The sequence below is a fragment of the Haliotis rufescens genome, unplaced genomic scaffold, assembly GCF_023055435.1.
Source record: "Haliotis rufescens isolate VD_foot unplaced genomic scaffold, xgHalRufe1.0.p SCAF_28, whole genome shotgun sequence".
NCBI classification, from domain to species: Eukaryota; Metazoa; Mollusca; class Gastropoda; order Lepetellida; family Haliotidae; genus Haliotis; species Haliotis rufescens.
Window position 1 is genome coordinate 2696148 of NW_025963979.1, and position 19121 is coordinate 2715268.

General features: G+C 40.9%; 1 protein-coding gene across 1 annotated transcript; it reads right to left on the minus strand.

Moving 5' to 3' along the window:
* Nucleotides 1-4867: 4867 nt before the first annotated feature.
* On the minus strand, nucleotides 4868-6010 carry LOC124123059. The gene is made up of 3 exons (XM_046486293.2): nucleotides 5692-6010; nucleotides 5290-5535; nucleotides 4868-5205 (listed from the first exon to the last, which is right to left on the minus strand). The coding sequence occupies exons 1-3, from the start codon at nucleotides 6008-6010 to the stop codon at nucleotides 4868-4870; spliced, it is 903 nt and encodes a 300-aa protein (XP_046342249.1).
* Between the last annotated feature and the right edge of the window lie 13111 nt (nucleotides 6011-19121).

The following is a 19121-nucleotide window of genomic DNA, read 5'->3' on the forward strand; positions in this document are numbered from 1 at the left end:
TAAAACCGCTCGTCCCACACGATTTTAGATGTAAAAACTGATGCGAAACCTTTATTTATTATTTTTACATATGTAGAATGATATAATTTTATAAATTGCGAAAATAAAGACTAAAGCATTGACACAAATGCGATCCAGAAAATATAACAGCGGAACTCTGCGCTTTATGAAAACTGTAACATTGAGCAAAGTCTCGCCGGGCGACTACAAACGGAAACCACTCTCAACTAGAGTATATATGAACTAAGATTAGCTGTCCCTAAGAACATTTCTGACGTGAATTCGTTGATGCGATCGTTGTGTTTTGGAAGTGTCAAAAACAAAAACGAAAATGTCAAAAACAAAAGCGAAAATGTCAAAACTATAATGAAAATACAGAAAACTATTTCCTCCGCGGTGGGAATATTATCACCGCGGTGGAAATAAAATAAGCGGCAAAAGAAAGTATAGGTTGGCAATTTGTAATTTTCCTAAAAACAGCGATAACTAGTGGAAAGTGGGTATTGGGAATATGACTGCTCAGGAACAGGTACCAAAAAACACCTCACCCGAACGCGCCACCTTTGACGGGACTCGTGCGATGACAAATAATGGTGAAACAGGTTTCCCGCCTATGGCATAAACTGCACGTGCATGTTAGCTGTATAAATGCGTTCGTCTGCAGGGTATAACCACACGTGAGAGCAGAGTGAGAGAGAGATCCATCGGTATGGCCGAAATGGGGGCAACACAGGTCCAAATTGCCAGAAGGTTTGGTTGTACACCATTGACAGTAGCCAGGCTGATTAAACGGTACAGGCAGACAGGGAGGACACAGGACAGGCCTAGAACCGGACGACCCCGAGTGACAACACACCACTGGAAGACGGTCAGGTATGGCTCATTCACCTGCAAAACAGATTCGTAACGGCGACGGCGACGGCAGCAACAGCGTTGGGACATCCCATTAGCCAACGACAATACTACGACGACTTCGTGCTGCTGGAATCCGAGCGTATCGTCCTTTCCAAGGAATGGTACTGACTGCTCAACATCGACGCCTGAGAACGTGATGGGTGAGGCAGGTTCGACGCTGGCAAGTCAGTAATTGGCGTCGAGTGCTGTTTACTGATGAAAGTCGGTTTAACGTGTTTCGAAATGACGGCAGAGAACGAATTTATCGACGCAGAGGCGACCTTTTGCTCCGGCGTGTATTCGAGAGGTCCATCCATTCGGCGGGGGAGTTGTCATGGTTTGGGGCGGTATTTGTGGAGATCAGAAGACTGATTTGGTGATTATACAGGGAAACCTGAACGCTGTGCAGTACAGAGACCAAGTGTTGCAGCCAGTTGTGCTTCCGTTCTTACAAAACCTACAGCAGGGGACATTGTTTCAACACGACAATGCCAGGCCCCATACTGCAAGACTGACTCGGAACTTTCTTAACCAGCAGAACGTTGACGTTTTGCCCTGGCCTGCCCACTCACCCTATATGAATCCTATTGAACATCTGTGGGACCATCTTGATAGACAGATTAGAGCACGCCATCAGCCTCCCGTCAACAGACAAGAATTGCAGCAGGCCTAGTTTAGTTTTTGACATTTTCGTTTTTTGACATTTTTGCTTCACTTTTCAGCGATTCAATATCTTCTTTATACATGATTTATCACATATTTGTATGACAAATCGTGTAAATTTGTAAAAAGGTTACGATAACAGTAAGTGAAATATCAAAATATTGAAAAACAGACTCCATGAACCCTTATGGGCCACCGTACCTTTTCGTTTTTGTTTTTGACATTTCCATTTTAGTTTTTGACATTTTTGCTTCATATTTCAACGGGTCAATAGCCACTTGAAAGTACATTTTCCATGTTTTCGGTTGTTTTTAATACATGATTTATCACATATTTGTATGACAAATTGTGTTAATTTGCAAAAGGTTACGATAAAAGTAAGCGAAATATGAAAATATTGAAAAACAGACTCCTTGTCCCTTATGGGCCACCGTACAAAACGTATATAATATATAGAATACTAAACTCGCCCCCGTGTAATACCAATTTTATGAAACGAGTGAATAGTTGTGGTATCTGACGAGCGAAAGCAAGTAAATTGATGAGATTGGTTTAAACAACACGTAAACTCTGTAGGAAGGTAATACATCGTAATAACACATCCCGCTCACATTGGACATTCATGTGTTATTAATAACAACGTCTAACATGTCTACTCTGTACACATCCTGCTCACATATAATTATTTTGTTGTGGCTGTTTTGACTTTTTCTTGGTGGCACTTATGACTTTTTTGTGGCCGTTTTGACTATGGGTTTGAGGTCGTTTTGACTTTTGAGTTTTGAGGCCGTTCCGTATGTGTTTTTTGTTTTATGTTATTTAAAAAACCAACACACACCCTCTCTCCCAGAATTGCGGTTAGCAGACGAATTTGAGATGATGGAGCTTTTGTGCATTTGATGAGTATATATTACTTGAATGCATAGACTCAATAAAATTAAAGTGATCAACATAAATGATTGAACAGATGTATGTTTGCATTTTTACCCTAAACGTTTATGTATTAAACAAAAAAGAGATTGTGTTTCTGTTAAGGCAGGCTGGATCTACGGTAGCAGTCCTTATATCAAAGTGTCATTGTCAATATCCTTTTTTGATTTTATATATTCAATTTTTAATTTTTAGGCCATTGAACAGTAGAATTATTTGCAAATTGATAAAAATATAAGTATTTTAGGGGAGAAATCATTATTTCCTGCATACAAGTGCCTCAATTAAATCCCTTTTAATAATTTCAAAGTGTATATATATCTCAAATCGTTTTTAAATCGTTCACTCAATATTATCTTTGAAATAAAATAAATAAATATACTCTTCAAAAAAGAAACTTGACACTGACTTTCAAAATGTAATATAATGCGATTGTTTCAAAATAGGACACAGAAACCATAATTGAAACACTGTTTGAAGATCAATGTACACAATGTTCAAAACATTAATCGTTTCACCTTGACAGACACAGGTACACGATACAGTTAATGTCACAGGGGTACAGAAAATGTCAGTATCGGTTGTGCCCACCACGTGCATCAATCACCGCTTGACACCGACGACCCATAGATGCAATCAAGTTGTCAATAACACTTTGTTGGATGTGCTGCCATTCATGCTGAAGTGTCACAGGGGTACAGAAAATGTCAGTATCGGTTGTGCCCACCACGTGCATCAATCACCGCTTGACACCGACGACCCATAGATGCAATCAAGTTGTCAATAACACTTTGTTGGATGTGCTGCCATTCATGCTGAAGTGCATCAAGAAGCGCCGAAGGGTTTGGGGGGGGGGGGGTGGATTCCTTCTGCGAACGCGTCGATCCAACTCGTCCCACAGATGCTCAATCGGGGACAAATCTGGTGACCGGGTTGGCCAAGGTAATGTCTGGATGTTGTTGTGCTGTAAGAAGTCCTGACAAACACGTGCAATATGCGGTCGAGCGTTGTCCTGCTGGAACTGTCCGCCATGAACGTTGACGTGAGGAAGAACGTAAGGCTGTAGGATCAAGTCTCTGTAACGCACACCTGTCAATGCACCTGCCACATGCACGATAGGCGTCCTACCACCGTGATGAATTCCGGCCCATACCATGACACTCCCGCCGCCATTTGGGACAACCTGCTGCACACAGTTGGGGGCGTAACGTTCACCCCGACGTCTGTAGACACGTGCGCGCCCATCAGCACGTGTGAGTAGGAAACGGGACTCGTGAGTAAACAGTACATTTCTCCACCTTGCACGTGCCCATCTAACCCTCTGTTGGCACCAAAGCAGGCGGTCCGCCAGATGACGTGGGGTCAATACATGACGTCGAACAGGTCTTCGTGCAAAAAGTCCAGCCTCCCTCAGTCTGTTGCGTACCGTTTGATCTGATATTCTGCGTACCCCAGGGATCTGTGTGGTTGTAGACGTGGCTGTGGTAGTGTGGTCTCGGAGGTGTCGCAGCCGGATGTATCGATCTTGTGCTTGGGTTGTCACCCTAGGTCTTCCTGACCTTGGTCTGTCGTCAACTCTGTTGGTGTTGTTGTATCGGGTCCACAGTGCGGAGATTGTCTGTCTGCATACGCCAAAATGCCTGGCCACTTCTTGCCGAGTTGCTCCAGCTTGTAATCTCCCAATGGCGTTGTTCCGTTGAGCTGCATTCAGTCTTGGCATTCTGTCACCGCCTCTACTGCCGTTATAAGGATTACTGTCACTAAACACGCCATGCTAGGGGTCCAACTGTTTGTTTGTTGTTTAACGCTGCACTCATCAACATTCCAGCTATATGACGGCAGTCTGTAAAAAATCAAGTCTGGACCAGACAATTCAGCAAGTGACATCATGAGCATCGATCCACGTGTAGCAGGGCATGGAGTCATCCCACAGGTGACATCCTTACCTTGTCAGTTTGCTGTCGGGGTTAACCTCTTTGGTCATGTGGACAAGGCGTCCAACCTCTGATCAGAAGGTCTGTGGTTCAAATCCTATCACGGGACTCGATAATTTACGGACACTTCACACGCAACCGGGATCGATGACATGCATCAACCAAGTCGGCGAGCCTGACCACTGGTATCCTCCCATCAGTCATACAGTCCATTAACAAAATATGATATGCATGACTGTTCCACACAGATCATTAACACCAGGATTATAATTATGAATGATCTTGTGCTAATTCATTCGCAGATTGTAAGAAAACAAATTGTAAAGCAGAAAAGTAATTAATAAATTAGTATGGTTTATTCAACATAATATTATAAATATGAACCATGTTTAACAAGAATTAATAACATAATTCAACATTGAAAGCATCATAATGGCGGATAATGGCTATCCAAGCTTCAATAGGTGACCTGCAGCATCAAGGAACTGGATTGGACTCTTCCTTCCTTCAGTCAGTTGATCTTTCAGTCTCTGGAGTCTATTGTCAACCTCACGGTAGACCCGCTTTCTACTTGGTTCAGGTGCACCGAGGTTGATCTGCGCCAATTTCACCTTGACAGCTTTCTCAATCATTCGGAAGACTTCTATCAGACGGTAGATGTTGGGGTGTTGGTGAGGAAGACTTCTATTCAGCTTGTTGTGGAAGCCTTCCAGGTTGTTGTTGGTCCTCGGGCCAGTGGTGTCGTTGTGATTCCATAGGAGAATCGGAAAGCGAGCATCATAATCTACCCAAGTCAATACCATGTAGTCTTTCAAGATCTCAGCTCAGGGTAGATCAGGTGCGTGCTGCATCGCTTCTAGCCAGGCACCTTGGACATCATCTGCAGGGAGAAGCGCTAGATCTGCTGCCCTTCTAATCCACTGTTGCACTGCTTGATCTTCTTTATAGGCTACAGCCAACCCGAGGTCTTGTGTCTTCCTCCATATGGCTTGGCTGTAATGGAAGAAGCAGCACTTGACTTCAGCATTGGGGAACTCCAACTGGATGGCAGGGATTGCTGCTTGTTCAAAATCTGTCTGCAGGCGAGTGGGGGCAAGTTCTCTGTTCAGGGTGTCTGCAACATGGGTCTTCAAAAGGCTGAACAGTCTTCTGTACGTTGCCATCTAGCGGTCGGGTAGCAAAGCATATACTACAGGATAGCTGGCAGATCCACTTCTGACGTGAAGTATGTACACTTGATCCCAAAGGGCAGGACAGGCGGTAAAGGTACCATCCATGTATATCGTCTCAGCACCTTGTAGGATCTGTAGCTGCCCATCTGTGGCAAAGGCAAGGATAATATTTTCTTCTCCATCGCTGAAAAGGAGGAAGCAGTCCCCATCTGATGTATGGCTCCAGGCATCATCTAGGTCCACTTGGGCTCTGGTTTGGGGCAGGACGGGTATGGTCTTCCTTCTGTGGCGGTAAAGGGCACTGCTCATGCTGGGGAAGGCAGGGAGGGCTTGGGCTTGGTCATCATCTTCTTCAGCGATCTGTTGGTTGTAAAGCTGCTGTATCGGGGTTGTTTCCTCTCTTGCTCTCTTCCTCATGTTGCTGACAAAACGAACTCGGTTTGAAGTCTCTGGGGGGTGGTTGTGCTCTGACACATTCCTCACAAAATCACCAACAGTAGTGCACTTGCCGGAGCAAGATTTAATTGCACAACGCCAGGGTTGTGTTGTCTGTCTTGTTGAACAAGTATCCTTCAAAGAGAACCTGCCTGGTACCACGGGCTGACGTAACGTATTCTACAAGTCGCAGAGCCAGAATGTGAATGATGTAAAAGCGATTGATACAGTATTTATACATATGTGTGTGATCACAAAATACATCTCATCAGTTAAACAGTTTCTCATCTCAAACATCTCTAGTCTCCTTTCATAGGATTACATGAATTACATTTATTAACCTCACAGGGCAAAGTATTTATTAAAACAACATATTAATTATTTGTTAGTAAAAGAACTTACAGTGACTTTGATCACTTAATACCCCCTTCTCACAAGATAACCAGATCACAACTCACCCTTTATGAATTTAACATTGTTGTTGTAACAAAGACCTTAACTCAGCTTAAGGTGAGTGCTCTGATTACCCCCTACTCAACTATATGACGATTGGCAATAACAAGGTGTATGACAAATAGCCTGTCTGACTGATGGGAGGGAACCTGATAACCCGATCCCGTTACTCGCCTCTTACAACAAACATATATAGTCACCTTTTACGACAAGCATGGGTTGCTGAAGATCTATTTACGCGAAAGCCTGGCGACAAAACACACCAACATGACATGCACATGCAACATCACTTGTTGGGCTATAAAGACGACGGGTTTTTATTTGCATATATTTCCAAATTCTATCAAAAAGGAAAAAATCTCCACATCCAAATTCGCAGACGACATCTCCCTATGGACATCATCATCATCAATTAATCTATTAAAAAACAAAATGCAGTCTGCTCTTAACAGTATTCAAAATTGGGCTTCCAAAAGGGGGTTCAAAATTAACACCGAAAAAAACATAGGATTACTGTTAAAAAAAACCATATGCAAAACTACTCACCCAAAGTTCACCTGAATCACGAAGAAATTACGTTCCAAAAAGAAGCAAAATTTAAGGAGTCACATTTGACCAACACCTAACATGGGGCCCCCATATATCAAATCTGGTCACCTCTTGTGAAAAAGATCTTAACCTAATGAGAGCAATTAAAGGTAATGACTGGGGGTCTGACAAACAAACCCTCCTCAACATATACAAAACGCAAATACAATCCAAATTGGACTACGCCGCGCCGGTCCTTAGTGGCATCTCTATCCCAAACTATAATAAGCTCAAATCCATCCAATATAAGGCCCTTAAAATAGCAACCGGCACCAGAACGTGTACCTCCCACCTCGCCCTTCTACTCATGACCAACACGCTTTCCATAACAAACAGAATACACCAGACAATACTTAACTACTTGGCTTGGGGCCCAACACAACCCAATCTTCAAAATACTCAAACAAAAATACTCAAATATTAGCAAACAAACAGCACACAAGTTTAAAAATCAACCAAACCAAGCACCCTACATCACCCATCTACACAAACTACTGCAAACCCACACACTCCCCCTACTCAACACTATATAGCCGACATCAAACCCCCACAAGTTGATTCATCCCAAGACAACCTATTTCTAGAACAGACAAACATCACAACCGCCAAAAAAACCGAAATTACACTCCAACACATACAAACTACCTGGTCATCACACACACACACATCTACACTGATGCCTCACAAAACGCAAACCAAAAAACAGGGAAAGGTATTTATATTGACCAATCTACTCCCATCAAAACGAACTTCCACTATAAAAACCACAATAACAACAATACAGGGGAATTACTAGCCGTACTCACCGCAATCCACTTAGTTAAAACACTCAAACAAAAATACTTCCTTATTCTATCAGACTCACTAAGTGCACTCAAACAAATCAATAATAAACATTCCACATGCCGCCCAGACCTAATTAACAACATTACTCACCTCACAAACGAACTTCAACATAACAACAAACACATCAGCTTATTATGGATACCAGGACACACCAACATACCAGGTAACAACACAGCCTATCTTGCAGCAAAAATCGCCACTACACAGCCTTCCCTTGAAATCACTTCCACACCTCCAAAACAACTCAAAAACAAAATTAAAAAATCAAAACAAAACTTCAACCACATAATACAAACCACTAACTCAGCATGGCCCAGAAATCTCTTCAGTAGACATAACTTTAAATGCCACAATTACAACCAATCCACTTACATCGACCAAATCATCTCTAGAATAATTAGCGGAACCACAAACCAAAATCACAACCTCTACAAACAAAACAGACACCCCAACGGAAACTGCAACCACTGTAATAACCCTGAAGATCTTAACCATGTTTTTAACAACTGTCCTTTCTAAAGCACCCTTCACTCCGAACTTTATCACACTATCCCCTCTCACTATAAACACAACATCTCTCAACTTTTCAGTCCATACAACCCTACAAACATCTTCAATGCCATTGCACAATTCATTATCAAAGCCGACCTCATCAAACGATTTTAGAACCTCCCTAACAAAGTCTGACATAAAACTACTTTAGGTTAACACACAAATCCATTCACCCATACAAACAGGTGAGAATAAACATGATTCATTAAATGTGAAATGCCGAGAAAGTGATAAAGAAAATGAAGAAAAGATTGAAAGAATAGCGGATGTATTGAGGGCAATCAATAACTTGACTGAACATTTTGATAAACGCATGAACATTTTAGAAGATAGACAATATAAGCTTCTTGACACAGTAAACTCAATGGTAAGAGAAGAAATAAGTGAGGTGAGAGAAGAAATGAAAGAAAAATTTCACGATGTAAACATTGAGGTGACCCAGATAAAAGACTCTCAGACGAAAATGTATAAGAACATTCAAAACGATATTGCTGAAATAAAGCGTTCTCGCAGTTATGCAACAACGGTGGCAGGTGAGACCAGTGTGCATGTTAATGTTGTACTAATGAACCTGCCGGAGTCATCGAATGAAAACGTTGCACAAAAAGTGAATGGTGTTATCAAAGACGGTCTCAAGCTCAATGACATAAAGGTGGATATAGCAGAGAGAAAGGAATCTCGTGGGACAAGAAATCCTGGAATGGTGATTGCTAAGTGTAAATTGCTCGATGACAAGAAAAAAATCCTTTTAAACAAAAAGAGACTCGGGGACAGCAGAAACTATAGGAATGTTTACATTTCAAGTGATAAGCCATTACAACAACGACTTTTTGAGTCGAATATGCATTTCTGGCAGACACTGTAGGTAATGGCCAGCTGAGAATAGAAGGAGGAAGACTGTATCGTGTTGAAGAAAACAAAAGATGCAGAGAAGATGCTGGCGATGGTCAGCGGTATCCCGTGAAAACCCAGGTGAAGGACGACATTTTGACAACATAAACGCACGTGGTGATATTTACCAACAAAAGCCACGTGATCGTGAAAGGTCACCCAATCAGAGAGAAATAGGTCATTCACAAGATCGTCGCATACGAAGGAGTAGGGATCCAAGTAGATCTCCAGCCAATCGTTCGCGACATCGCCTCCACTAGGTAAAATGCGGGTGCTGGAATGTAAAAGGTTGGTCAAGGGATTCTTTGTCACAAAACGCAATATTACGACAAATATGTGTGACGCAATCGAATTGTGAAATAATTGGTATAACAGAAACCCATCTAAAAAATAGTGACGTGATTGAAGTTGATGGTTATAAATGGTTTGGCTATAACCGGACAGAACTGCATAGGCATGCCCCCCGAGGATCAGGAGGGGTGGGCTTCCTAATAAAGAATGAACTTCTAAGGTATTTTGATATTGACATTAAAGATAAAACCCATCAGGATATTTTATGGATGTCAGTTAAGAATAGAAAAACAGGTGTGTGTTTGCTATTTACCGCCAGGTGGTTCATCAAGATATGTATGTGCAGAAAGTTTTTATGACACTTTGCTGTCACAAGTGTTTGAATACAGGTCTGTTAGTTTTATTTGCGGGGACTTTAACAGCTGGTGTGGTGATGAGAGTGACTATATAGAGGGAGTTGACCGTCTCCCAGAAAGACATGTTATTGATTTTACACAAAATAACCATGGTAAATTATGTGTAGACTTTCTAATTGGTGCCAACTACTGTATGTTGAACGGTAGAAACAGTCTGCAAAACGATTTTACATATGTGTCAAGGCAAGGTTTGTCAGTAGTTGACTATTGTTTTTTACCCTACGAAAGTATTGCTTCATTTAGTGATTTTACTGTTATGCGCCCCACAGTTTTAGTTAACAATGCAGAATGCATGTCTAAAGTAGACGGAGATGTGCTCCTAAAAATAGACCATTCCATGCTTACATGGGATTTAACTTTCGATGACAATATCACAACTGAGGAATTAAGGGAAGATAACTCTGACACAATAATCTATGACAAATATTTAACAAGATCACCCCGCCCCCCAGGACTTTCTTCAATCTGATGACATTCAAGAAAAGCTAAACAAGATAATTGAAAGTCTTGAACTGTCGGAGAGAGATCAAGGTAGTCTAGATGAGGCTTACACTGCATGTGTTGATATTATTAAAAATGAAATGAGAGATAAACTTCCTGTTATCCGTGTGAACCTATCAGCCGGAAAAAGTAATAAGAAAAGAATACAACGACACCCCTGGTGGCACGAACAGTTATCTCACAAGTGGAACGACATGTGTGCAGCAGAGAAGGCAAGGTGTAGAGCTAGTGGTCAGTGTAAAAGGCAGTTAAAGCATGAGTTTATTTTGCTGAGGAAAGATTTCGATAAATGTGCTCAGAAGCAGAAAAGACATTACAGGAGTTCAGTTCATAAGAAACTGGAACTTATGTGTGATGATAACAACGAGGATTTCTGGAGACAAATCGGTAAGATAGGAGTAGGAACCGAAAGGCAGAAAACTATTCCATTAGAAATTCTGCATGAAGACGGTAATACGTGTCGTAACAAAGTGTGTGTTCTAAACAAGTGGGAAAGGTGCTTTAAAGAACTCTTAAACGGCAATACAGAGTCAGCGGACACTGAAACTCAAGTAAATGACGATATCTCACCACTGATATCATTTAACAAGGACATCACTCTAGAGGAAGTACGCCGGTCAATGTGCACAAGAAAGCTCCAGGAGTAGATGAAATTCAGACAGTTACTAAGAGGAGAAAGAACAATTCAAACGCTGCATAGATTCTTTAATGTATGTTTTTCAACATCACGCACACCACAAATGTGGTCAAAAGGCATAATCAATCCTATTCCAAAATCCTCAAGTGACCCAAGAGACCCTCTCACGTACAGGGGAATAACTCCAGCTCCAGTAATTTACAAGATATACTGTGGAGTATTGAACACTCGCCTAGTTGAATGGTCGGAAAAGAACAACATAATATGTGATGAACAGAATGGCTTTAGATGTGGAAGATCAACAATCGATCACGTAATCTCAATAACTAGTATAGTCGAAACTAGGAAGTTAATGCGAAAATCTACCTTTGCTGCTTTCATTGACTTCAGAAAGGCCCAGACGGAATTAACAGGAGTCTGCTATGGAGAAAACTTTCGCAGTATGGTGTGAAGGGAAGCAATCAAATCACTGTATCAGAATGTACAGTGCTCCGTCCGGATAAACCGAGTACACAACACACCATGGTTTACAGTGAACAGAGGTCTGAAACAGGGGTGCCCGCTCTCCACCCTACTCTTCAACTTGTATATTGACGACCTAATCAAGGCAGTAAATGCAACTGTAAATTAAAGGGTGTCAAAATAGGAGAAGAAACTGTTGGTATTCTGGCCTACGCTGATGATATTGTACTCCTAGCTGAAACAGAGGAAGACCTCAAATTTCTCCTATCTACCCTAGATATGTGGTGTCAAGATAACAAGATGTCAATAAATCAAGAAAAGTCAAAAGTGATACATTTCCGATGCATTTCCACTCCAAGATCAGAAACATTTTTTTCATTTGGTGAAACTAAGTTAGATATAAGTGACAGCTATCATTATCTGGGTTTATTACTAACTGAACACTTAAACTGTAACTTAATGGCCAAAAATGCAGTGAAATCGGCTAACAGAGCTCTCGGACTTCTTATATCAAAATATAAAGCACTAGGTGGTATGCCATTTAATGTATATACCAAACTTTATGATACAATGGTATGGTCGGTGCTGAGCTACGGAGCGGCAATATGGGGAACAGCAGAGTATTCAGCAGTAAACACTCTACACCACAGAGCTTTACGTTTCTTTTTGGAACTCGGAAAGTATGCCCCAAATGTAGCAGTAAATGGTGAAAGTGGCTGGGTACCTCCAATAGTGAGACAGTGGGCAGCTGTGTGTAGACACTGGGCCAGAATGTGTAACACATCACAGAGGCGTTTAAACAATAGAATATTCAGGTGGACGGAACAGTGTAAAAGGAAAAGTTGGAACTTCAGGGTAACATCCCGTCTACGTAACATGGACCTAGGTCACTTTTGTAATGTAGAGATGCCTATTGAAACCCGGCTATTTGTAAAAACAGTGAAGATGTCAGTCTTTGAAGAATATATAACAAAATGGAAAAATCTGCTTTTAAAAGATACATCTGCACGAAACAACGGAAGGAATAAACTAATAATTTATAAACAATACAAAAAAGAGTATTCCTCAGAACAATATCTAAAATACCCATTCTCCCATGGCCACAGAAGTGCCTATGTCAAGTTCCTTTGTGGGGAGGCTCCTTTACGTGTAGAAACGGGGCGCTACGAAAATATACCTTTTAGTCAACGTTATTGTTTTAACTGTACAGATAAAGTTGAAGGGGAAATACATGTTCTTTTATCTTGCCCCTTATACAAAGATGTCAGAGATTTACTTTTTAAACAGTGTATTCGTACTCTGCAGGATTTTATAAGTAAACAACCCAGTGAGCAGTTTTTCCAGCAGCTTTCAATCCATCTACCACACTCAAAGTCTGATCAATCTTCAAAATACTCAAACAAAAATACTCAAATATTAGCAAACAAACAGCACACAAGTTTAAAAATCAACCAAACCAAGCACCCTACATCACCCATCTACACAAACTACTGCAAACCCACACACTCCCCCTACTCAACACTATATAGCCGACATCAAACCCCCACAAGTTGATTCATCCCAAGACAACCTATTTCTAGAACAGACAAACATCACAACCGCCAAAAAAACCGAAATTACACTCCAACACATACAAACTACCTGGTCATCACACACACACACATCTACACTGATGCCTCACAAAACGCAAACCAAAAAACAGGGAAAGGTATTTATATTGACCAATCTACTCCCATCAAAACGAACTTCCACTATAAAAACCACAATAACAACAATACAGGGGAATTACTAGCCGTACTCACCGCAATCCACTTAGTTAAAACACTCAAACAAAAATACTTCCTTATTCTATCAGACTCACTAAGTGCACTCAAACAAATCAATAATAAACATTCCACATGCCGCCCAGACCTAATTAACAACATTACTCACCTCACAAACGAACTTCAACATAACAACAAACACATCAGCTTATTATGGATACCAGGACACACCAACATACCAGGTAACAACACAGCCTATCTTGCAGCAAAAATCGCCACTACACAGCCTTCCCTTGAAATCACTTCCACACCTCCAAAACAACTCAAAAACAAAATTAAAAAATCAAAACAAAACTTCAACCACATAATACAAACCACTAACTCAGCATGGCCCAGAAATCTCTTCAGTAGACATAACTTTAAATGCCACAATTACAACCAATCCACTTACATCGACCAAATCATCTCTAGAATAATTAGCGGAACCACAAACCAAAATCACAACCTCTACAAACAAAACAGACACCCCAACGGAAACTGCAACCACTGTAATAACCCTGAAGATCTTAACCATGTTTTTAACAACTGTCCTTTCTAAAGCACCCTTCACTCCGAACTTTATCACACTATCCCCTCTCACTATAAACACAACATCTCTCAACTTTTCAGTCCATACAACCCTACAAACATCTTCAATGCCATTGCACAATTCATTATCAAAGCCGACCTCATCAAACGATTTTAGAACCTCCCTAACAAAGTCTGACATAAAACTACTTTAGGTTAACACACAAATCCATTCACCCATACAAACAGGTGAGAATAAACATGATTCATTAAATGTGAAATGCCGAGAAAGTGATAAAGAAAATGAAGAAAAGATTGAAAGAATAGCGGATGTATTGAGGGCAATCAATAACTTGACTGAACATTTTGATAAACGCATGAACATTTTAGAAGATAGACAATATAAGCTTCTTGACACAGTAAACTCAATGGTAAGAGAAGAAATAAGTGAGGTGAGAGAAGAAATGAAAGAAAAATTTCACGATGTAAACATTGAGGTGACCCAGATAAAAGACTCTCAGACGAAAATGTATAAGAACATTCAAAATGATATTGCTGAAATAAAGCGTTCTCGCAGTTATGCAACAACGGTGGCAGGTGAGACCAGTGTGCATGTTAATGTTGTACTAATGAACCTGCCGGAGTCATCGAATGAAAACGTTGCACAAAAAGTGAATGGTGTTATCAAAGACGGTCTCAAGCTCAATGACATAAAGGTGGATATAGCAGAGAGAAAGGAATCTCGTGGGACAAGAAATCCTGGAATGGTGATTGCTAAGTGTAAATTGCTCGATGACAAGAAAAAAATCCTTTTAAACAAAAAGAGACTCGGGGACAGCAGAAACTATAGGAATGTTTACATTTCAAGTGATAAGCCATTACAACAACGACTTTTTGAGTCGAATATGCATTTCTGGCAGACACTGTAGGTAATGGCCAGCTGAGAATAGAAGGAGGAAGACTGTATCGTGTTGAAGAAAACAAAAGATGCAGAGAAGATGCTGGCGATGGTCAGCGGTATCCCGTGAAAACCCAGGTGAAGGACGACATTTTGACAACATAAACGCACGTGGGGATATTTACCAACAAAAGCCACGTGATCGTGAAAGGTCACCCAATCAGAGAGAAATAGGTCATTCACAAGATCGTCGCATACGAAGGAGTAGGGATCCAAGTAGATCTCCAGCCAATCGTTCGCGACATCGCCTCCACTAGGTAAAATGCGGGTGCTGGAATGTAAAAGGTTGGTCAAGGGATTCTTTGTCACAAAACGCAATATTACGACAAATATGTGTGACGCAATCGAATTGTGATATAATTGGTATAACAGAAACCCATCTAAAAAATAGTGACGTGATTGAAGTTGATGGTTATAAATGGTTTGGCTATAACCGGACAGAACTGCATAGGCATGCCCCCCGAGGATCAGGAGGGGTGGGCTTCCTAATAAAGAATGAACTTCTAAGGTATTTTGATATTGACATTAAAGATAAAACCCATCAGGATATTTTATGGATGTCAGTTAAGAATAGAAAAACAGGTGTGTGTTTGCTATTTACCGCCAGGTGGTTCATCAAGATATGTATGTGCAGAAAGTTTTTATGACACTTTGCTGTCACAAGTGTTTGAATACAGGTCTGTTAGTTTTATTTGCGGGGACTTTAACAGCTGGTGTGGTGATGAGAGTGACTAGAAAGACATGTTATTGATTTTACACAAAATAACCATGGTAACTTATGTGTAGACTTTCTAATTGGTGCCAACTACTGTATGTTGAACGGTAGAAACAGTCTGCAAAACGATTTTACATATGTGTCAAGGCAAGGTTTGTCAGTAGTTGACTATTGTTTTTTACCCTACGAAAGTATTGCTTCATTTAGTGATTTTACTGTTATGCGCCCCACAGTTTTAGTTAACAATGCAGAATGTATGTCTAAAGTAGACGGAGATGTGCTCCTAAAAATAGACCATTCCATGCTTACATGGGATTTAACTTTCGATGACAATATCACAACTGAGGAATTAAGGGAAGATAACTCTGACACAATAATCTATGACAAATATTTAACAAGATCACCCCGCCCCCCAGGACTTTCTTCAATCTGATGACATTCAAGAAAAGCTAAACAAGATAATTGAAAGTCTTGAACTGTCGGAGAGAGATCAAGGTAGTCTAGATGAGGCTTACACTGCATGTGTTGATATTATTAAAAATGAAATGAGAGATAAACTTCCTGTTATCCGTGTGAACCTATCAGCCGGAAAAAGTAATAAGAAAAGAATACAACGACACCCCTGGTGGCACGAACAGTTATCTCACAAGTGGAACGACATGTGTGCAGCAGAGAAGGCAAGGTGTAGAGCTAGTGGTCAGTGTAAAAGGCAGTTAAAGCATGAGTTTATTTTGCTGAGGAAAGATTTCGATAAATGTGCTCAGAAGCAGAAAAGACATTACAGGAGTTCAGTTCATAAGAAACTGGAACTTATGTGTGATGATAACAACGAGGATTTCTGGAGACAAATCGGTAAGATAGGAGTAGGAACCGAAAGGCAGAAAACTATTCCATTAGAAATTCTGCATGAAGACGGTAATACGTGTCGTAACAAAGTGTGTGTTCTAAACAAGTGGGAAAGGTGCTTTAAAGAACTCTTAAACGGCAATACAGAGTCAGCGGACACTGAAACTCAAGTAAATGACGATATCTCACCACTGATATCATTTAACAAGGACATCACTCTAGAGGAAGTACGCCGGTCAATGTGCACAAGAAAGCTCCAGGAGTAGATGAAATTCAGACAGTTACTAAGAGGAGAAAGAACAATTCAAACGCTGCATAGATTCTTTAATGTATGTTTTTCAACATCACGCACACCACAAATGTGGTCAAAAGGCATAATCAATCCTATTCCAAAATCCTCAAGTGACCCAAGAGACCCTCTCACGTACAGGGGAATAACTCCAGCTCCAGTAATTTACAAGATATACTGTGGAGTATTGAACACTCGCCTAGTTGAATGGTCGGAAAAGAACAACATAATATGTGATGAACAGAATGGCTTTAGATGTGGAAGATCAACAATCGATCACGTAATCTCAATAACTAGTATAGTCGAAACTAGGAAGTTAATGCGAAAATCTACCTTTGCTGCTTTCATTGACTTCAGAAAGGCCCAGACGGAATTAACAGGAGTCTGCTATGGAGAAAACTTTCGCAGTATGGTGTGAAGGGAAGCAATCAAATCACTGTATCAGAATGTACAGTGCTCCGTCCGGATAAACCGAGTACACAACACACCATGGTTTACAGTGAACAGAGGTCTGAAACAGGGGTGCCCGCTCTCCACCCTACTCTTCAACTTGTATATTGACGACCTAATCAAGGCAGTAAATGCAACTGTAAATTAAAGGGTGTCAAAATAGGAGAAGAAACTGTTGGTATTCTGGCCTACGCTGATGATATTGTACTCCTAGCTGAAACAGAGGAAGACCTCAAATTTCTCCTATCTACCCTAGATATGTGGTGTCAAGATAACAAGATGTCAATAAATCAAGAAAAGTCAAAAGTGATACATTTCCGATGCATTTCCACTCCAAGATCAGAAACATTTTTTTCATTTGGTGAAACTAAGTTAGATATAAGTGACAGCTATCATTATCTGGGTTTATTACTAACTGAACACTTAAACTGTAACTTAATGGCCAAAAATGCAGTGAAATCGGCTAACAGAGCTCTCGGACTTCTTATATCAAAATATAAAGCACTAGGTGGTATGCCATTTAATGTATATACCAAACTTTATGATACAATGGTATGGTCGGTGCTGAGCTACGGAGCGGCAATATGGGGAACAGCAGAGTATTCAGCAGTAAACACTCTACACCACAGAGCTTTACGTTTCTTTTTGGAACTCGGAAAGTATGCCCCAAATGTAGCAGTAAATGGTGAAAGTGGCTGGGTACCTCCAATAGTGAGACAGTGGGCAGCTGTGTGTAGACACTGGGCCAGAATGTGTAACACATCACAGAGGCGTTTAAACAATAGAATATTCAGGTGGACGGAACAGTGTAAAAGGAAAAGTTGGAACTTCAGGGTAACATCCCGTCTACGTAACATGGACCTAGGTCACTTTTGTAATGTAGAGATGCCTATTGAAACCCGGCTATTTGTAAAAACAGTGAAGAATTTGAAGAATATATAACAAAATGGAAAAATCTGCTTTTAAAAGATACATCTGCACGAAACAACGGAAGGAATAAACTAATAATTTATAAACAATACAAAAAAGAGTATTCCTCAGAACAATTTCTAAAATACCCATTCTCCCATGGCCACAGAAGTGCCTATGTCAAGTTCCTTTGTGGGGAGGCTCCTAACGGGGCGCTACGAAAATATACCTTTTAGTCAACGTTATTGTTTTAACTGTACAGATAAAGTTGAAGGGGAAATACATGTTCTTTTATCTTGCCCCTTATACAAAGATGTCAGAGATTTACTTTTTAAACAGTGTATTCGTACTCTGCAGGATTTTATAAGTAAACAACCCAGTGAGCAGTTTTTCCAGCAGCTTTCAATCCATCTACCACACTCAAAGTCTGATCAGTACAGGATGGGGACAACAGTTACAATGTCATCTATACCACGTAATCCGCTATGTCCGGTAGTCGCCATCAAGCACTACCTGGAGGCGCGCCCCTCCGGCCCACAACATGCATTCGTTCATTTCGACCATTCCCCCGTTACAAGGTACCAATTCCAGGCACTCCTAAAAAAGGCCTTAGCACACAGCAACATAAACACGGCTTGCTATTCTTTGCACTCCTTCCGCATTGGGGCAGCCACATCAGCAGCCATGAACGGGGTGCCAGAACACCTCATACAACAATACGGCAGGTGGAAATCAGATTGCTACAATGCTTACATACGCTTACCAACAAATTTAATGTTGCACAATTAATTCAAATAGTCTTTCATGGTACTTACTACACTTCTTATTGTTTACAGTTTGGATGGTGGGATCCAGCTACATGGCCAGGGCACAGCAGTACTTGCTCCTGAAGGGCACCAGCCCGAACCAACCGAGGATGCTATGGCTGGCACGAGGGGGGATGAGGTGGAAGGAGCTGG